At 34.2% G+C, this 22,598-nt stretch overlaps 1 protein-coding gene across 15 annotated transcripts in view; it reads left to right on the top strand.

Moving 5' to 3' along the window:
• Mllt10 (MLLT10 histone lysine methyltransferase DOT1L cofactor) overlaps positions 1–22,598 on the top strand; it is a 193,926-nt gene that overhangs the window by 86,459 nt on the left and 84,869 nt on the right. For 14 of the 15 annotated variants that reach the window (XR_009224754.1, XM_058572290.1, XM_058572284.1 and 11 more), the window contains 2 exons: positions 638–733; positions 16,138–16,233. Coding sequence is in view for 14 of the 15 variants with exons in the window: in XM_058572290.1 (XP_058428273.1) it covers positions 638–733; positions 16,138–16,233 (192 nt within the window). In the remaining variant the exon portion in view is untranslated. The remainder of the gene's footprint in view (positions 1–637; positions 734–16,137; positions 16,234–22,598) is intronic. The other variant, XM_058572285.1, reaches the window with a different exon arrangement.

Genomic DNA, 22,598 nt, shown 5'->3' with positions numbered 1-22,598 from the left:
CTTTTATGGTCATTTTTATCTAGTTTAAACTAATTATAGTCTCAACAATTTTTAAACACCCCAAGTAAGTCTTGCCTTTGTACTTTATTATGCAGCTGTGTAAATATTTTAATTTTATTTAAATGTATAATGCTTTTAGTAATGCTTTGAAAAATGCATGGGTCTAATACTGACATTTCCTTAATGAACTGTAAAGATAAGTTTCTAGAAAACCGTATTCCATTTTAATACTGGAAGTATAAGATTAAAAAGCTTCTTGCTTTACTAGTGGCATAAAGTAACTCTTCAAATATTTACTTTTCTATTCTTCTAGTCTTGGCATCCTTCTTTAACAATGGCATTTTCTCTTTTGATTGAAATATATATTTTTAAGACAGACATTGAAAATAGGTAATCTATTTTCACACAACTTAATAAAATATACAAAAATATGGCATTAATATTAAATTGGGGGTTAGTTTTTTTCTTTGTAACAATGGATGATGTTTAAACTGGATTATATAAATTGAAATAGTGACTTTTTAAAAACTTTACCAACATTTAAAATATTTTACACTTGAGTTAGTTTAAATCTAACAAAAATTACTTAAAATTTTTATATACATATACACATATGTATATATATTTTCTTTTTTAGAAAAAGAGCAAACGGGGATCAAATAGGTCATATGATCAAAGTTTAAGTGATTCTTCTTCTCACTCTCAGGATAAACATCATGAGAAAGAGAAAAAAGTAAGTGGATTTGTTGTTGCTAAATATGTAGCACATCAATTTAATAAAAAAAATTTTTTTGTTTATTTAGATAAGATTCTGATACCTAAATTGAAACATTGAAATACTGAAAAATTTTGACGAATGAAAGAGTATTAAAACCAAAGAGTAGGCTTAAAATAATGCCATATTTGTGAATATGGTTTTACCCATTGTAACTGAAAATTTAAAGTGCAACTTGATTGAAAGCATGAGAGTGATTTCTTGCATGTGTTAACTGTGGTCTTGTGAAATCTTTAGGTGACTTCAGCAATAATACTTTGTTGCTATATATCATTAACTGATTACTTCACATGTAAGTAATTATCTCATCAGCTTTTTTACTTTATAATAGAACAGATCTGAAGTCTTGTATATTCTTGGCTGGTTTTTCTTTTTTTAGTCGTGCTAATGGTTTATTATTTTTTTCTAATGGCCAAATGTTACACCATTTGTTTGAGAATATTTTGTCTTTTAATTGAAACGCTAAAATCTTGCCTAAATACTAATCTGTCTTCTTCTGACTTGTTTTCTGCATATATTTTACTTAAGTTAAAGGATATAGTTAATTTTTAGATAAGATTATTGAATATTGTAGAATTGTTCATACTTGATTTATAATTCTTTTAGGAACATATTGCCAGTGTACTACTTATGAATTGTTTGAATGGAAGTGAGGCTAGAAAGTGCATCTTTAATAGAAAAGAGTATTCTTATATAGTTGGTATAAATTAGTTTTTGAAAATATTTCGGCATATCACAACATTTTCACATTTTTAAATAATTTGGATTTGGGGAATGCTAATGTATAATTATTTAAATACATTTTGGTTCAAGTTTTGTTTGTGCCTTTATTGAGGTAAACATTTAAAAATTTTCAGTATTCAATTTTAGGATTAGATTTCCTGTTAGGAGTAAAATAATAAATATAACTTTAAGTTTAGGACAGTTATTATGTATGTATGTATGTGTATATGTATGTATATATAAATACATATATTTGATTTTAGGCAGCAAGTACACATTTATCTTGACTTTGTTATGGAGCTGTTTTTGTGATAACATTGCAATAGTGGGGATCTATCTTGTGTCTGTCCTTTGAATTGCCAATAAAAAATGGCAGGGTTGGTTTAATTAGTAATTTTAGTAAGAGACACCACGAGTTTTTAAGATCATGATTTGCAGATTCTTAGGTAGGACTCATTATAAAGTGTGAAGAAGGAAATTTCATCTTTAATGATCTCATTAAGTTGTCTAGGCTGGCCTTGAACTTGAGTTCAGTTTGTTTCAGCTTCCTCCATTGCTGGGACTACAGGCTTGGGCCACCAGTACTCACTGCCCAATACATTTACTATTACTGGTATACTATAAAAGATACCATAATTCAGGAACAACCAGATGGCAAAGATACATAAGACAATTTGTGGGGGAAGTATGTAGAGCTTTCATGTTCTGTCATAATGTGTAACCCTCTTAGTGCCTCCAAATATTCACCAGCCTGGAAGCTCTCTAAGCCCCATTGCTTTTTAAGTTTTTAAAATGAAGGTCTCATGCTATCACCGTTATTGATTAAGTCATTGGTCATTGGATTCAATCTCCAATATCTCTCCTCTTCCCAGGGGCCCAGGGGTAGGACTCAAATTTCCAATACATGGTTGGATTTTCTGGTGATCATCCAACCAATAAGAATTATTAGCATAAAAAAGAGTCATTAGCATGAACTCAAATGTGGTTGAAAGGAGGCACATAATAATGAATAACAAACGTATTTCTCTTATCCCTATCATTCAGGGATTAGAGGGTTTTTAGAAGCTCTGTACCAGGAATTGCTTAGGGCAGAGATCAAATAAATACTTCCTGTTATATATGTCACAACTGCAAAATAGAATTTTATTTTTCTTAAGTAGCAAAGTGGTATATAAAATTAACAGTTTCTTTGACTGTAGTAGAAATCACTAGAAATATATTTTAGTGATCTTTAATAAGGAAGTCATCTCTGGTGTTCCATACTTGTTAAAATCTTTTAAAAGAACCAACCTCACTTGTAAACCACTTCAATTTGAAGCTATTAAAAAACACTCTTTAAGAATGATTAAGCTCCCTTGGGTTGTGGCTCAGTGGTAGAGTGCTTGCCTAGCATGCGTGAGGCACTAGGTTTGATCCCTGGCACCACATAAAAATAAAGACAAATAAAATAAAGGTATTGTGTCCATTTACAACTTAAAAAAATTTTTTTAAAAGAATGATTAAGCTCCCATCATTATGTAAAACTATAGTGCACCAATAAAAACATGGGAAAAAAGCAATGTTTGAAAATTTAAAAAATGATTAAGCTCTTTTTTCATGGGAAGGCTAAAGGACTATTTAGTCAATAACTTACAGTAACTCATGGTAGTTAGAAGAAAATGGAGTTATTCTGACTTAAATTTCCTGTTCTTATGTTTAAAGAACCTCTGCCACAGAACTAGGTGTGGGAAGGATTCAGAAATGTAAAGAATAGTTTATTTCTAAAGGATAAGTATCATTATTGGGAAATGAGCGTTTATTTATTTCATTGATATAGCAGTTCATTTCATCTTCAGACTAATCTTTCTATTCCCCATTGCCAGTTAATCCATGTTGTGTCAGAAGAGTAGTATTAGTTTATAGAAAAAGTCACCATTAGTGATGGTATTATAGATGCTCCTCTACTCACGGTGGGGCTACATTCCAGCAAGCTTGTTATAAGTTGAAAAGAAAAGTCAAGAGTACATTTAATGCACCTAATCTGGTGAACATCACAGTTTAGCGATACACAGTATATAGTATATTGTAGAGTTTATGCTTGTGGTTGTATAGTTGGCTGGGAGCTGCTACTTGCTGACTTTGCCCAGGATTGCCAGATAGAATTGTATCTCATATTGCTAGCCAAGAAAAGCTCAAAATTCAGAATTCACAGTATGTTTTTCTTACTGAATGAGTATTGCTTTTATGAAATGAGTATTGTGAAAAGATTTTGTACCAGTTTAAAAATCACAGGTTGGACCATCTTAATTTGGGGACTGTCTATTTGTAGAAATGCACTCAGTTCCAAATATATATGCCAGAAATCCATCTGTGCCCTTCTACAGTGAGATGGGATTTATCTCCTACCCTTATTTGTCCTTAATTTCAGTTTGTTGTTAACAACTGGCAACAGATATAGACACCTTTGCCATCATAAACTCTGTTATGGTGAAGGTTTGTGGCTTTTTGATTAGTGTTTTGTGCACCTGGGAGATTGATTGGATGTCTCTTTTAAGGTTGCTAATCTCTTTGGAGAGAATTAGACTAATTTCTTCTGTAACCCAGGAAATAAGACTCAATCAATGCATTTTCATTATTTCATTCATTTCATTACTCTATGTCCTTTTAAAAGTTTTCAGCTTTGAGAGTCACCTGGCACCTGTTTCTTATTTTGTGTTCTTACCCTTTTGAAATCTTGTACTCAAGTTGAAGCTTTCAACTTCTGCATATGTAGAGAGGTAAGAAAGGGCAGAACTTAAAACACTTTAGAATGTCTGGGCTGTGTTTGGAAAGGCCAAAATGAGATGAGATGACTACTTAGCTAAGAAGGGCCTGATTCATGAAGAGGTTTTTTTTTTTATTATTATTATTATTTTTTTTATAAGCAGTTTCATTTGGCAAAATCATCATTCATGGAAACCTGCAGCTCAAAAGCACAGGGAGGTCTGTGCGTCCTCAAAGTGTGTGCTACAGTTTACTGCACAGCTTCTAGTAAGCCTGCTGGTATGGGCTCCTCTCAAAAGATGCAGGATAGGGCTGGGGATGTGGCTCAAGTGGTAATGCGCTTGCCTGGCATGCGCGGGGCGCTGGGTTCAATCCTCAGCACCACAAAAACATAAAATAAAGATGTTGTGTCCACTGAAAACTGAAAAATAAATACTAACCCCCCCCTTTTCTCTCTCTTCTCTCTCTCTCTCTTTAAGGAAAAAAAAGATGCAGGATAGCCGATATAAGACTAAATAGACTATCAAAGTAAGCCACTAGTAGCCTCCAAAATTTTGCGTTTATTTAAAGGTATTTTGCTTCCTTTTTAATGGTGCGAGTCTCGAGAAAACAGTTTTTCTTTGCCAGAGGAATTTGGCATTGTGAATTCTTCCCATAGACTTTACTTGTTGATTAGGTCTTTGAATTTTATTGTGTGAGTTTCTTATCAGCCAACACTGCTGGTATAGGTGTGATTATATCACAGATCTGATTTTCCGAGAAATAGTGATGGTTTTGGAAATCAAAGGATGAGGCATTTTCACTAAATCCTTGACATACCTATTTGCCTCAGGTGGCAAGGGAGTTTAGGTTCTTCTGTGGGAATACTTGAGACATATTGGAGACTTTGCCACTTGGTGTGATCTGATATTGACCCTTGTATGGCAGAGGCATTAGAATGTCCAAAGACAACCTACCTACCAAGTTCCTTCAGTCTGTGCAATGGATTTAATCATGCATTTGGTACTGTAAGAGCAATAACTAATCATGGTGGTAATTCACCATAAGTGTCCAGTTTCTCTTAGCCTTTTTTATTTGTTCCTATTGGTTCTGCAGGGCTTCTGTGTTGAGATACTGACTCTCTTACTACCTCTGCTACCTTTACATCCTTTTCCAAAGTTGTGGCTTTCCTTTGTTCTCCTGGAATTCTGTATTGCTTCTGTTAGACCACCCAGGAAAGGGATATGGTTTGATGAATGATTTATATATCCCACTAGTACTTCTGTATGTGATGCTCTTCTCATTAGGTGATAAAGATGTGCATTTGACACAATAGTAGTCAAAACTTTTCCTGTAAAGAACCACATAGTAAATATTTTGGGCTCTGTAGGCCGTATAAAGTCTTTTTCACATATTCTTTGCATTTCTTTGGTAAAGAATCCTTTATTTTTTGGTACCAGGGATTGAACCCAGGGGTAGTTAACAACTGAGCCATATCCCCTGCCTTTTTTTATTTTTAAATGGCGTCTCACTAAGTTGCTAAGGCTGCCTTTGAACTTGCCTCAACTTTCCAAGCTGTTGGGATTATAGGCCTGCATCACCATGTCTCGCCTTTAAATGTATTTTCTGATATCTAGTCTATAATCATCTCTTCAGTTTCTTCTCATCACCATATGATGAAATTCTATTCATTTCCTGGTTGGCCATAAAATATCTCACATTTTGATACTCATTACCATTAGATTTCCCTCAAATCTTATAGTTGCCTTGCATGACCCTTATCCTTCTTCCAGAAAGCAATGTCTTTAACAGCATCACATTCTCATCAACAAACTGTCCAACTGTGAAAGAGGTATAACATTTACTCTTCTTGTGAGATATTTAGTTGGGACACAGGAGAATTCTGGGTCAGAGATGAAGGATAATTAATTACTTAAAAAAAAAAAAAAAAGAAGTAGCCAGAGTATCAGTATGTTTACACCATTCTCGAAGGCCTAATTCATAGAGCAACAACAGAAAAAGGGCCAGATGACATTTGCTCATGCTTAAAGGAAATGAACTCTGGGCTTAGGGCATTTGAATTTTTCAAATGGTGAAACATGGCTGCTTTTGTTGCACCCGTGGTAGACACAGTATCTTCTGAGCCTATTCACTATATAAATAACCTTGAAAAGACAGTTTAGAATTATGGACAGTAATTGCTTCACTTGAAAGACACACAGAAATGATTTGTTATGTAGAGTTGTCTCCGAACCCAGTATAATTCAAACTACAGTTGGTTTTATACCGTGTTTACTTTTTATTCACTGCTAAGTTCAAAATAGGCATTTTTGATTGACAGTTTTCCTCCAAGATATAAATCAGGGACTTAAATTTCTTCTCTTTTGTGACTCTGCCTTCTTTAAAATATTGCTTTCATGGCTACTGTGCTCATTTGTATTAAATAAATCAGTGTGGCCACTAAATAGCTGGGGCTATGAAGAACTGGACCTAGAAGTTGCATACAATGGCCACATGTAACTGCACAGAAAGCTTGAAAATGTCTGTTTATATTCCAAATAAGAAGAAATTAGATTGGTGAGTAACTGTTTCTTTCTACCTCATTTAGCTCATTGTTTTTGTAAACCATATATAATTATATATGGGCAGACCATTTATAAAATTAAAGTTATAAAACAAAAAAACCCTCTCAAGATACCACCATCAGAAATAGCCATCATTACTGCTAAGTAAACATTCCAGATTTTCTGTGCATAGATAGTTAAAACTATAGTTAGATAAAAGTCATTTTTGTCAAAATGAGCTAAATGGAAGTAAAACAGGTATTATTGAACTTCAAATAAAATTTCCTTACAGAAAACATAATTCCTTAAAGATATCTTTAAGTTTAATAGTAGAAATTACAAAACAAATGAGACATTGAAGATGTAAGACTATCTTTTTTAATTTGGTTGCTTTTATGCCCCACATCCCCTTTAGTTGTAAATGGACACAATGTCTTTTTATGTATTTATTTTTATGTGGTGCTGAGGATTGAACCCAGTGCCTCATGCATGGGAGGCAAGTGCTTTACCAGTGAGCTATAGCCTCAGCCCTGTTTTTAACTCTTAATGGAATTCTCAAATCAGAGGGGCTTGGATTGGCTAAAACAATTGCAAGTTTATTATTTTGTCTAAGTTTAGAGATTAAGATTTTCTAAAGATTGGTTAATGTTTATTTTTTTTTATTTTTATTTTTTTGGTACTGGGGATTGAACCCAAGGGTGCTACACCCCCAAGCCCTTTTAACTGTTCTGTTATTAAATTGCTCAGTACTTCATTAAATTGCCAAGTTTGGACTTAAACTAGTGATCTTCCTGCCTCAGCCTCCTCAGTCACTGGAGTTGCTGGTATTAGCCTCCATGCCTAGCCCAAGATAGGTTAATTTAATGATAGCCAGTTCAGCAGTGACAGGGCATTGTTGACTTTTTTGGTGATTCTTTTGGCTTTTTCAGTCCTCACTGCAGATTACTGAAGTTTTTCAAAGGTTATGGCCTAACACTTGAATATCTAAAGCCAGGGAGACAGGACCTTTTTAAGAGTGAGATGAATATTTCCAACTGTCTCCATGAATAAAATTTTTCTTCTGTTTTATTGTGCTGACTTAAACATATCTCAGCCCTAAAGCAGTCAAAGACTAAATATATCCGATCTATTTTACTGGCCATGTTCACTTCAGGGCTGGGAAGTGAGGCTACATTTATTAGAACATTAGGGGAAAGATCATGATTTTTGTGAGAGCCAGAGACTGTCAACAAGGGAGGGTTCTGCATGTTAGTTACTGTTTGGTGTTAAACTATTATGTTTTGTTTTCATTAAATGCTTTAAATTCTATATTGAGCTCCTGCTATGAAAGGCCGCCCGTGTCCATTTCACTTTTCCCTGCTGTCCAGTCTGTATGTTTTTAAAGATATTTATGTTAAATTTTTCCCATAAAAAAATTCTGTGACATTCTTTTTTAACCATAATCCTCTGAGTATGGTGGGCATTCTGTGTTTAGATTTATTTGCTAGGTGTTTACTTCCAGTCCTTATGCCACAGCTCCTCCAATAAGTTCTTTCTTTCATATCTTACGTTGGCTGAATTTTGCTTTTAAGTAACATTTTGAAAGAAGTTGTTAGGACCTGTATTCTCTTGAGTTTTTCCATAACAGGAGTCTTCTTGCTTAGTTTTTGGGCTGTATCTTGGCTATATATAGGATCAGTAGGTCACAATTCCCAAGACTATGGGCCTGGAATATTGCTTTTGCTTTGGAAATGATTACAGATACACCTGCCTATCCCTTTCCCTGTTGCCTTCTTCTATCAGTTTGGGTGTTAAATATAAAAGAATTTTTAGAATTATTTTTCAATTTGTACAGTTCTATGTTTGATTATACCTTCTATTCCTCTTTATTGGATTCTACTTCAGGGACAAAATTTATCTTTATGTTTGATTATCTTTGTTTTCTGTAGCTGTTTACTAGGTTTTTTGTTTGTTTGTTTTGTTTAATAGGGGATTGAACTAGAGTCTCATGCAGGTTAGACAAGTGCTCTGCCACTGAGGTACATTTCTAGCACTCCCACCCCCACCCCTTGTCTTTTTTTTTTTTTTTTTTTTTGGCAGTGCTGGGGATTGAGCCCAAGGCATTGTGCATGCAAGGCAATTGCTGTAGTACTGAGATAACACTCCACCCCCATGGCCCATTATTATTTTTGAGACAGGGTCAACTATGTTACTCAGCCTGGCCTTCAACTTGGGATCTTGCCTCAGTCTCCTTAGTAGCTGGGGTTGAAAGCATGTGTCACAATACCTAGCTTGTTTTGTTTTCTTTATATTTTCATTATTGTGATTATTTCAAGTCTTTTAGTAGAGTTTTTTTTTTTTTTTTTTAGTTTCAACAATGTGTTGTCTTTTCCTTGCCATTTCTCTTGTATTTAGTAATTCTATAATGTTTTATTCATTACTTTGGTTCTGTAATCCTTTTTTATTTTTTTATCATCTCATTTTTGAATATTTTGAGGTTTTTTTGGGGGGCTGGGGTTTCTGGGGAGTGAACTCAGGGGCACTCAACCACTGAGCCACATTCCCAGCCCTATTTTGTATTTAAGAGGCAGGGTCTCACTGAGTTGCTTAGCACCTCACTTTTGCTGAAGCTGGCTTTGAACTCGAAATACTCCTGCCTTAGCCTCTTGAGCCTTTGGGATTACAGGTGTGCTCCATCAAGCCCTGCTCATTCTTGAGTTTTTTGTTTGAATTCATTTTACAAGTAAGTTTTAATTACTGTGGGGCAGTTTTGGGAAATATCTTTATTAAAGATGATTTAAATTTGCTTCTAGGTTGTAATTTTGGGGATATATATAACTTATGTATACATACATCTATATATGTGTATTTTTTAAAGTTTGGATTTTATTTTTCGCTACAGTACTTGGGATTTAACCCAGAGCCTTGTGCATCCTAGGCAAGAGCTCTACTACTGAGCCACATCTTCTACCTGATTTTTACTATTCTATGTTTTTTGTATTACGTTTTGACTACACTCTGTTTGCCATGCAGCTTTGTTTCATCTTGCTCTTTTTGGACATTTGCTTCACTTCACTAAAATTTTGGTGATTTTTTTTTTTGCGGGGAGTGGGGGGGATTTTCACTGTTTTTGAGACCAGATTTGAGAGTGAAGTGTTTTGCAATTTTTCTGCAGGTAGAGAATGGGATACAATATAAAAGCTCACCTTTGGGCAATGTACAGTTGTTTTTTAGAATTCCAGACAAATTCTCCTTTCTAGTAACAACACAATTCATAATAATAAATTATGGAATCAACACAGGTGCCTGTCAATAAATGAATTGGATTCCAAGTGGTTATCTCTAATTAATATGGAGGAACACCCTTGCACTCATTAGCAGCTTCAATCCTTGATTCTTTACTTTGAAAGAGTCAGCACCTCTTACTTATCCTCCCCTTAACCTCAGGTTTTACTGTTTCTCTCCTGAAGCTAATACAGTACTAACTACTCTTTTTAGTCAGAAAAAGTTAAATAGGTAGGAAAACAAAGGTGAGATTTTCTTTCCAGTTTTGGGAGTCTGGTTATTTTCTTAAAAAATTGGGAGATTAGAGACAGGATTAAGAACTGAATCATATGGTTAAGCCAAGGCAGTTTCCAATGTTTTCTAAAAATTGTTTATATCACTCTTTGTGACACTTTTTGGGTAATACATTATTATCTCCCTTGCTTCCAGTTTTTGATTGCATGTTGGTTGATTTGGTTGGCTCTTTTTACAGGTTTTTTGTTCATCAAAATAAATAAATAAATAAATAAACAAACAAATATATATATATATATATATATATATATATATATATATATGTTTTGGGTAATGTTGGAAGAATTTGCGATGTGATTCAAAGTCTTATGTTAAATAAGACTCATGTTTTACAAGAGATTGGTCTGCTGTGTTTTAAAGGACATTTCATATTTTTCAATGAAGGCACACTTTCCTTACTCAGTTTCAACATAAAGAATTGAGGTGTTTTAAAATAGCTCACATGTATTTTTCTTTTCTTATTTTGTGGCCAAGTATTAATTTTAATATTGGGCTTGCCGATGAACTCTTATTGTCAAGTAGTGATAATGAAATTATTTTCTCTGTGTTAGGAAACCTCTGCTAATTTAAGCTAGTGTGTGTGTGTGTGTGTGTGTGTGTTTTCCCCCTAAATCAAGTACTCTTCAGCACAATAGTGCTTTCTTTCTAGGAATCACTGCCCCAAGCTTTTCTGTTAGTGGTTTACTGACTAAATGTATATTGTTTAAAACTCTGAGACATCTAATTCTTAGCCAGGAATTTACAAGTATTTACTACTTTTTTTTTTTTTTTGGCACTACTGGGGATTGAACACAGGGGTGCTCTACCACTGAGCTACATCCCCAGCCCTTGTTATTTATTTATTTTTTTAAATTTTGAGACTGGGTCTTGATAAGTTGCTTAGGTTGACCTTGAAGTTAGTAATTCTCCCAATTTTTGGGAGGATTTGGTCAGCCTTCCAAATTGTTGGGATTACAGATGTAAACCACCATGCCTGGCTTTAGGAATGCTTCTGGAACCATATATATAACCATATAAAAAAAAGTGTGTGTGTGTATGTATGTGTGTGTGTATGTATGTGTGTGTGTGTGTATATATATATATATATATATATATATATATATATATATATATATACACACACATACTTTTTTTCCCCCCTTTTTCTTTTTAAACCTGTTTTGTTTGAACCCTGGAAACAGAGAGAGATGTAAATGCTGCTGTGTTTATTTCTTTATTTGAAACCATTTAGTAATCTTAACTGTTGCTGCAGTTGCCTCTTTTCAATCCTTCTTGCATTCCCATACTGTTTGGATTTTCTGCTCTAAAACTTCTCATTCTGGGTACTCTATTTTTTTAAAAAATATTTTTTAATTGTTGATCTTTATTCATCCATCCATTCATTCATTCATTCATTCATTTATATGTGGTGCTGAGAATCGAACCCAGTGCCTCACACATGCCAGGCACGAGCACTACCGATGAGCCATAGCCCCAGCCCTCCCCACCTTTTTCTTTAAAAATTCAAAAATGTTTAAGTTTTCTGAGCTGGGGAGAAATATAGGCAACAGAATCCACCTTGTATTTATTGAAACCATACCTTTCTGTTCTATGAAGATATAAATATAAATTTCTTAGATATTTTAAAGATTATGACAACATGTATTTCTGAATCACAAATTTCTACAGTACTGATTTAAAAGAATTATTATAGATATAGATTCTGTTTGGAGTGACATTGGCTATCTTAACCTATGTGTTTACATAAAAATAATCCATGCTGTTTTTTTTTTTTTTTTGTCTTTTTTAGTACTTGGGATTGACCCCAGGGATGCTTGACCACTGAGCTATATCCCTATTCCTTTTTATTTTTTGTTTTGAGACAGAGTCTTGATGAGTGGCTGAGATTGGACTCAAATTTGTGATACTCCTGTTTCATCCTCCTAAGTAGCTGAGATTATAACATGCTTATTTTTCAAACACACCTCTTCTGTACATTGACAGTTTTTTCTTTCATTTCCCCCATAGTATCTATATGTTGCTGTATTTAAATCTGTATTTAACAGATTGTATTTAAACCATTGTTTATCTCTTAGAGGTGAAATGACATTCAGAGGGTTTGAATTCATTAATGGTTTCTAATTGTTGTTTTAAAAATTGTCCTTCATGTATTTATATTCTGTTAATAATGTATGTAAGTGCTCATTTCCCTTTAATTTAGGCAACATTGAATCTTATTAAAAACAAAACCCAAGCTGGGCACTATGGCTTGTGCCTATAATCCCAGGGGCTGGGGAGACTGAGACAGGAGGATCAAAAGTTCAAAGCCAGCCTCAGCAATTTAGTGAGGCCCTTAAGCAACTTAGTGAGGCCCTAAGCAACTTAGTGAGACCCTGTTTCTACTAAAATATAAAAATGGGCTGGATATGTGGCTCAGTGATTAAGTGCCCCTGGGTTTAATTCCCAGTACCAAAAACAAAACAAAACAAACAAACAAAAAAAACCCCATTTCTTGATGTATTATGTAAATCCAAACTTTTGTATTATTCCATGATTTGCTCTATATGACTTTTCTGTCTCTATATGTGACATTTTTGTATATTTGGCAGGTGTGTACCTTGCCTTTTACTCTCATGTTCTTTGGAGATTATTAGAATTTGTTTGCCTTTTGGTTACTTAGGATCATTTACTATTAAATTATTCTATCTTTTATACCCTGGAAAAATAAAGCCCAATATGGGAAGAACATAGATAGAAAACTCCTTTATTATGTGTTTTAAAGGGAGAACAATTTTGAGGACAGCCTGGGCAACTCTGTGAGAGCCTGTCTCAAAAAATAAAAAGGCCTGAGAATGTAGCTAGTGGTATTTAATTCCAGTATTACATAACAAAATAAAAAAGCCAATATTGTTTTTTTTTAAATTTGTACTTTCTTAGCTTGTATGACTCAGTCTTGTATTCTAGTCTTGTTTTAAGTATTTACTGTTGCTACTACTCCATAACTACTCCATAACTTTTCTTTTTCACATTTATTATTATTTAAAAAAAATCAGGCCTTTATGAAAGGAGGGAGCGGGGTTAGACCTCTCTATAGTTTTACTTGTAGTTGGTTCATCTGGAAAAACTCATAACATGCATGGAATTAGATTTCATTTCTTGTTCCCTCTTTTTCCCTCTTGTTCTCCCTTTCCTTCCCCTTTCTCCTTCCTCTACTTTACTAGACTTCCTTTAGCTCATCTATTTATTTGTATTTGATTGGTTCTTTTTACATATATATATATATATATATATTTACAAATATATATAAAAATATATAAAATTTGTACCAGAAATTGAACTCAGGAACGCTTAACCATTGAGTTGTATCCCCAGCCTTTTTTATTTTTGAGACAGGGTTCTGCTAAGTTGCTTAGACCATTGCTAAGTTGCTGGCTTTGAACTTGGCAGTCCTCCTGCCTCAGCCTCCCGAGCCGCTGGGATTATAGGTGTGCACTTCCATGCCCAGCCGTAATATGATTTTTTATAAAGAATACATTCCACATTGCCTCCACTTTCCCATCCCTTCACTTTGCCTCTCAATCTCTTCCTTCTACGATATGATCTTCATTTATTTTATCCTATCTTTCCCTCCCATGAGAGAAAACATTCAACCTTTGAATTTGTGAGTTGGCTTATTCACTTAGTATGATATTCCCCATTCCCATCTATTTACCAGGAAATGCTATAATTTCATTTTTTTCTTTATAACTGAGTAGAGCTCCCTTATATGTGTCATACCACTATTTGTTAATTTATTCATTTATTGACAGGCACCTGAGTTGATTTCATAATTATTATTGTGAATTGTGCTGCTGTAAGCATTGAGGTGGCTATATTGCTATAGTATTCTGATTTTTTATGTTTTGGGAAACTACCAAGGAGTTGGATAGCTGGGTCATACCCACCCTACAACTTTTAGTGGTTTATCAGACAGGGCTCAACAGGGACAGTTTATCTTTCTTCCATGTGGTATCTAGCTGGATTTATTCATGAAGCTACATTAAGTTGGTAGCTGGCTTAGGTGTTCATTGTTGGTTTTATTCACATGTCTGGGACTAGGTGCTGCTGCCTGGAGGCCAGTGTCCCTCATTTCTCCCAAATATTCCTTCTCATTCTTTATTTGGCCTCTATTATCAGGGGAGTGTGGAATGGTTCTTTATGTGGTGGTTAGGATCTAAAATAGCAAAGGTAGAAGCCATGCAAATCTTTGGTTTCCTGAATTTGTACATCGTATCCTGCTGAATCAAAGCAGGTCTTGTAACTAACTCAGGTTAATGCAGTGGGAAAGAGAATGTTTTATGATTGGAGGAACAATATCCTATTGCAAAGAATGGGAAGCATGATTCCCTGGGAGCCATCTGCCACAATAATATAACTTGAGGATAGAAAAGTTTCCTCCACAAAACATAAAAAGTATTATAGTGTTAATTTGTATTTTCTGTTGCAACAACATTAACATTGTGGTCAGAAAATATCTTATGCACTTCAGAAGTAAAAGTGAAGGAGTAGTTGGGGGTGTGATAAAACATATATCCTTAATTTTCATTCATTTTGTTCTGGTATATAATCTCTTTTAGGGCAGAGACAGATAAATTAATTTTTCATGCCTGGAATAGATTAAGTCCTTTGAATGGTTAAATTTAAACATTATAAGAAGTAAATAAATTCAACTAAGTCTTTAGTAGCAAATTTGCTGGGTGCAGTGGCACACACCTGTAATCCCTGCAACTCACAAGATAGAGGCAGGATGATTGTAAGTTTAAAGCCAGCCTTAGCAATTTAGTGAGGCCCTAAGCAACTTAAGCCCTGTCTCAAAATACAAAAGGGCTAGGGATGGAGCTCAGTGACAGAGTACCCCTGTGTACAAAAAATAGATAAATATCAATACTGTTTTTTATATTAATTCAGTTTTTAAAATATTTATTTTCTAGTTGTAGTTGGGCACAATATCTTTATTTTATTTATTTATTGTTATGTGGTACTGAGGATCGAACCCAGGGCTTCGCATATGCTAAGTGAGTGCTCTACCTCTGAGCCACAACCCCAGCCCATTAATTCATTTTTAATGGGGCTGGGGATCAAACCCATTGCCTCATCCATGTTAGTCAAATGCTTTGACACTGAGCTCAACCCCAGATCTCCATACTGTTTTTTTTAAACCTGTCTGATTACAACAACTAAGAACATTTAGGTTAAAATTCTTGACATGAAACAAAGTTGGGCTCCTAATATGTAGTTGATTTCTCATTTAATTAACTTTCTTTTTTATATTCAATTAATTAGTGTAAGTACTTTGAAGCACACCTAACTTTTGTTGTTGTTGTTGTTAGAGATAACTAATTCATAATTTTGTGAGTAAAGTATTTCTTGCCTAAGTTTCTATGCCCTGATCTCCAGTTTTTGGGATATGGAATTATATGGAAGTGGAGAATGTGGTACTTTTCAATGTGAAGGGCTATACAAACTTGAAAGTGCTGTTTATAAAAAGTATTTGTGTGTGTGTTTTTTTTTAAAGAAAATGTATACATTTTGCTAAATATAAATGTAGCATTTGTTTAGTAGTATTGTTTTAGATTGATCAAGAATAAGGTGGATAATTCATTTAAAAATAAATTAGTTTTACTTATTTATATCCAAAATTAGATGATTTTTTTGGTTATTCTTTGTCAGAAGTTAGTTTTTGATAACGTTTTAAATTACTATATGGTTTAAAAGAATCTCTGCATTGCATATGTATGAGTTATGATTTAAATTTAAATTACTTCTGTTTATATTTAGAAATATAAAGAAAAAGACAAACACAAACAAAAACACAAGAAGCAACCGGAGCCATCACCTGCATTGGTTCCATCCTTGACTGTTACTACAGAAAAAGTAAGTTTGAAGTATCTGATTATGTCCTGACTTTTAGCCCAAGAAGTGTTTTAACTCTCAATGTCCTGATTCCTAATTTTTCCCACCCACATCTTAGTCCTTTGTGCCACTTTCTGTTTATTCTATACTGTCTCCAAAGACCAATGAGGATAATAAGTGGGAGGCTCCATTGAGATTAAGAATTTGAGTGTGGGGTAGGCTTAATGTACCTGTGATTTTGTTGTCTGGCTTCACCACTTACTGATGGAACCCTTAGGTTAATTTTTCTCTCTGTAACTCAAATTTTATTAGCTGTAAAATAGGGGAAATAATTAATGTAATTGAATAAGATAATACATCTAAAGCAATTAGAATGGTACCTGGTTCATAGTAAGTATTTCTTAGCAAATATTAAGTATTATTAAGGTTATTATGTGGTTAATATGAAAATGAATATAGGCAGGGACAGGTGGCCGACAAAGAGTAAGCAAGTGAGAAAATGCAGTAGGAAATGAGGACAGAGTGACGGGTTATATATACTAGTGTAAGGGCTTTTGTCTTTTAGTTTGGGTGAAAAGCAAGCAATTGGAGAGTTCTGAACTGAGATGTAACATGGTCTGACTTGAATTTTGAAAGAACTTATGGCTGTATTTTCATGAATAGAGAGTCAAGAATAGTAGGGAGGACATTAGGAGATTGTTGGCAGTAATTTAGTGGAGATGGTGGTAATAGTGGAAGAGGTGATGAGAAGTGATCAGATTCTGAATACAGCGAAAGGTAGAACCCATGTGACTTTTTACAGATAAGTTACAAGATCAGAGAGGATCCATATGTGATTCCAGAGGTTTTGATCCCTGATAAATAAAAGCAATGGAGTTGTTAATGAAGATAAGAAAGACTATGAGTGTAATAGGTTGTGGGAAAGGTGATGAATTCAGTTTTGTTGTATATTTGGGTTTTCCATTGCTGTCTGAACATACTACTGCAAATTTAGCAGTTTAAACAACATTAACTTATGTCACAGTTTTGTAAGTCAGAAAGGCTGGGCTCAAGCTGGTTCATTTACTTCATTTAAAGGTCATCAAAGTGTTTGATGGCCTGTGTTCTTATCTGAAAGAATCTGCTTCTGAAGTTCATTCAGGTTATTGATAGAATTTGTTTCCTTGTGATTGTAGAATCAAGGTGCCCATTTCTGTGTTGGATATCAGCTAGGAGCCCAACCTACGCTTGTAGGGCTTCTATGAGGTCTTTGCTTTCCTTACTACACAATCCCCTCTACCTCCCCTTCATCTTGGAGCCAGTCATGACATGCTGAATTTTTTCACATTTGGAATCTCTCTGACTTTCCTTCTGTTGCATCTCTTTTGCTTTTAGTCAGAGAATTCTCTCTTTTTAAAGGGCCCATGTGGTAAAATTGAGCCTACCCTGAAAAAATACAGAGTAATTTTCCCTTTCTTAAGATTCATGAGCTTAGAAACTTAAAGTTTCTTTTGCCATATAACATAAAAATATTCACAGGTTCCAGGGTTTAGGATGTGGATATAGTGGTGGGCTATTCTGCATACATTTGATATATTAGGGTTGAGGTATCCGTTAGACATCTAAATAGAGATACTGACTAACCAGCTGTATGTATACTTGCCAGTCAGGAAAGGGGACCAGACTTTGGATATAACTTTGGGAATTTTATGCATATGAAGTTACTTAAAGCCATGAGACTAGATCACATCACCAAGGCCTAGGTTAAAAGGTCTGGAAGAAATGCAATAAGCAAACTAAAATAATAGGCCAGAGTTTGGAAGAAAAACAATAGGATGCAGTATGCTGGAAACCAAGTTAAAGGGAATGTGTGTCATAAAGACTGGCTATAGATTTTTTCAAGTGGAGGTTATTAGTGACTGTTGATAAACAGTTGTAGTGTGGTGGAAGCAAAAGCCTGAATGGAGTGGATGTAGGAGAGAATGGGAGGGTCAGACAGTATAAATTATTGTTTTCAGGAGCTTTGCCAAAAAGAGGAATGGTGATAACTGGTCAGGGAACTGGGGGTAAAAAAAGGATATTTAAAAAAAAAAAAAGTAAATTTTTTTTTTTGAAATTCTCTTCTGATAAATAATAATTTTTTTGTGTGTGTGAGATATAAGAAGCAATGTTATCAATTGTAAGAATGAGATGAGCATTATAGATTTGAGCAGACAAAACACAGATAATTTACTATAATAATGGCAAAGAAAATTTACTAGGGGAATTTAGTCTAATTGTTTGGTTTACCATTTGAGGATCATGGTCAAGAATTTTAAATGAAGCAATTTTGCAGAGTTTTTAATTTTTCTCATTTCTGGTCTGCCTATATATAGCTGTGGGCACAAAGTAGAATTTAGTCAGGTTGTTGTTTTATTATGTGAATATACTGAATGAGTTGAGTGTGAGTGCAAGGAGAGTTATACTGATGGGTCATGATATTTAAAGTTAATAGATAGGGAAATGAGGATAATAGAAGATAAGAGATAATAAATAATGAAATTAAAGGGTTGTTGGAATAGAGTAAATTGGAAATAGGTGGTAGTCAAGAGAGTAGGTTGTGCTAATGGAGATTATATAATGATAACAATTATTAGTGAAAACAGAATCTAGGTGATGACGAATATGAGAGCAGAGAATAAGATGACTGGAGGAGAGTCTGTCAAGGAGCCGAGAGTTTGGAGACTGTCTAAGAAGTAAGATGGGAGTAGTGTAGGGGAGTCATAGTAATATAGTTCTAAAGTGGTGGTTGGAAAAGTTTTTGTCAAGGACTGGATACTAAGTATTTTAGGTTTTGCAGAACATACTGTCTCTGTCTAGTACTCAACTCTATGCTGTTATACCACAGAAATAATAATAGGCAATTTGTAAATAAGTGGATCTGGCAGTATTCCAGTAAAACTTTATTTATGGACACTGAAATTTAAATTTCATATATCATGAAATGGCCCTATTGATTTTTTTCAACCTTAAAAATATAAAAATCATTCTTAGCTGTTGAGCTGTGTGTACAAAAACAGGTGAATGATCAAAGGGCTTGTACTTTGCCAAATTCTGCCCTAACAGTGAGGCCTACTGTGTGATAAGGTCTGGTGACATGAGATTTTATACCTGGAGGGTTTTAGAGAAAGAGGCTTACAGTTCGCATCACATAACAAGGAAACCTACCTATTCTCCCTATCCAGTGATAAGAGCTATGGGAACAAAGTAGTCATCATTTATTGAGATAGCCACAGTGGACAGGGTGGTCCCAAGTATTTGTTGAAGCAAGAATCTGAAGGGGATGTTTAGAGAAAAGATTGAGTTACGTAGCACCTTATCCAGATGACACTGTGTTCCAGAGAGCACAATGGAAAGTTTCAGCTGTCAAGAAGGATGTGGAAGATATGGGTGTAAGAGGGTATGTTTAGAGCTGATAGGGAATTGACCTGGATGGTGTCTTTTGGTTTAGTGACATGAACAGGGGTAAAACCATAATTGTTAACGCTGGTAGACTTAAGGCAGGTGTGGTCTTGAATACTTTTAAGGGTTAGCATGGTATGGTAATTTGGGCTTCATGACCCTGATGGATGATGTAAGACTTGAGCCATAGCTTCTTTTCAGGGGAAAGATGTCATTTTAGTGTAGATTTACCACATTTATCTTTTATTGATATAGATCAGGGAATGTAAGTGTGAGTTTTATTCTTTGAGTTTCAGGGCTACTTCAAGACTCTATTTAATGTTTGTAAAATACATTTTAATAAAAAAGTCACAGGGAACTTTAATTCACTAGTGTGATTTTTAAATGCCTGTATTGGTAGCTAATTTTTTTGTTATTTCTTCTTTCTTTTTTTCTGGTACTGGGGATTGAACCCACTGTTTCTGCATGGTGAGCAAGTGCTCTACCACTGAGCTATACCTCCAGCTCTGTCTTTTTAATTTTTTGGTATTGGAGGTTGAACATAGGGGTGCTTTACCACTGAGCTTCAACCCAGCTGTTCTGTTCTTTTTTTTTTTTTTTTTTTGAGATAGGGTCTCTTTGAGTTGTTCTGGCTGGACTTGAGTTTGCAGTCCTCCTGCTTCAGCCTTCCAAGTACCTGAGATTACAGGAATGAATTACCATATCCAGCTTGTTAGCCAGTTTTGATTACACATTTTAAAATTTTGTTCTATCTTCTGTACTTTTTTTTTTTTAATTCCATTTCATGAAGTCTGAAGTAGGAGGATTACAAGTTTGAGACCAGTCTCAAAAACTTAGCAAGACCCTGTTTAAAAAAAAAAAAAAGTTTAGGAATATAGCTCAATGGTAGAGCATCCCTGGGTTTAATCTCCAGTGCCAGGAAAAAAAAAAATCACATTTTACTTCTTTATTCTTGAAGTTTGCATCAAGTTTTAATTGTATTTTATATATACAACTTTTAACCCTTTTGGACTCTAAACATTTTTAAGGTTAGAAATTAGCAACAAGAGCTGGGCACAGTGATGCAGGCCTGTAATCCCAGTAGCTAGGGAGACCGAGGCAGAAGGATCACAAATTCAAAGCCAGCCTCAGCAATTTGGTGAAATTGAAACCCTGTCTCTAAATTGTGTGTGTGTGTGTGTGTGTGTGTGTGTGTGTGTATATGTATGTGTATATATATATATGTATGTGTATATATATATGTATGTGTATATATATATGTATGTGTATATATATATGTATGTGTGTGTATATATATATATATATATATATATATATATATATATGGCTACGGATGTGGCTCAGTGGTTAAGTGCCCCTGAGTTCAATCCCCTATAGAAAGAAATTAGCAACAAGCAAACAAATTCAGTGTGATGTCATATTAAATGTAGCATTACTGTGATCTTTTAAATACTATAACTATAATACACTAGCATAATATTTTCAAACAAGCCATTTATAACCATGGTAGTGAATGACTAGTGATACATGAATAAATAAATATTGTTAAGAACAAATTGGGATTTTTTTTTTTATTAATCACTAAGATTATTATCAGAACGAGCATAAAGGTATAAGAATACATAGCTTTTTGTGACTGACTTTGGGGTATTTATGTTTGTGGGTTTTGTTTATTGGTACTAAGTTCTTACATAAAAAAGGATTTGATGGAACACATGGGATTTGATGTCTGTAGGAACTTGTTTTAAAGAGTTCTTTAATATGATAAGAACAGGGCTGGGGTAGAGCACTTGCCTTGCATGTGAGACACTGGGTTTAATTCCCAGCACTGCATATAAATAAATGAATAAAGGTTCATCAGCAACTAAAAAAAATGTTAAAAACAGGTAGAGATGGCTTGTATCGTTGACTGTGGTTGCCTCTGCTTATATTCCCTATTTATAGTCTTTGTAGACTTTTTGAACCAATTTTCTCCATAGTACAGTAGGATATTGCCAAGGAAGATAAGGGGAGAAATTCTTTGCTCTTGACCTAATGAATAGATTTGCTTAGTGTTAGTTATTTTTCTAAAAAATATCTTAGATGCATATAAACCACAGTTCACAGTGAGGTTGTGCATGTCTGTAATCCTATTACTCAGGAGGCTGAGGCAGGAAAATCTCAAAATAAAAAGGCTGGGGATGTAATTTAGATAGAGCATCTGTGATTCAGTCCCCACTACTTGAAGAAAAAACAAGGTGGTCTTTATTCAGTATTTTACTTTTCATCATTATTATAGCTTAGTTGTTTTTACCATCTTTGTAAATAACTCACAATTTTAAGTCTTAAAATTTGGATAACTTTTAAATGTATTTTTTTTCTCAGCATTTTTTTTGTACACCAGATACTTATCAGTTTTCTTCAGTCTCTTCTTACAGTTCTTTGGGAGAGAATAAAGAAGGACCTAAATTTTAAGTATACCTTTAAAATTATTTGTTAACTTTCATATATTCATATATATATATTTTAATTTAAAGACAAGTGCTTTTCTCTTTATTATTAAAAATGGTCTTATAAATAGAGTGGCAAGGTTCATAAGTTAAGAAAATTTAGGGTTTTAGTTTATGATTATAATAAATTTAATTATATACATTGAAGTCCAAGTAACCATAAATGTCCTTTTCATATTGTTTTTGTAAGACTTTTTAAAAAATAGTTTTTAGTTGTCAGTGGATCTATATTTTATTTATTTGTATGTGGTGCTTAGAATTGAATCCATTGCCTCACACATGCTAGGCAAGCACTCTACCACTAAGCCACAACCTCAACCTCAAGACTTTTAGAGTATAGAACAAAACTATTTTTTGTAAAATAATTTCTTTGTGATGTGTAAGTTTTTACGTGTTTGTTCCTTTTTGTTTTTTTCCAGGGATGGGAATTGAATTAGGGCCTTGCACATGCTAGGCAAGTGCTCTATGACTACACTA

Source organism: Marmota monax, unplaced genomic scaffold, assembly GCF_021218885.2.
Source record: "Marmota monax isolate L192 unplaced genomic scaffold, Marmota_monax_Labrador192_F-V1.1 WCK01_AAM20220418_F8-fsc00098, whole genome shotgun sequence".
Lineage (NCBI taxonomy): Eukaryota > Metazoa > Chordata > Mammalia > Rodentia > Sciuridae > Marmota > Marmota monax.
This window is presented reverse-complemented; position numbering and strand designations above follow the sequence as displayed.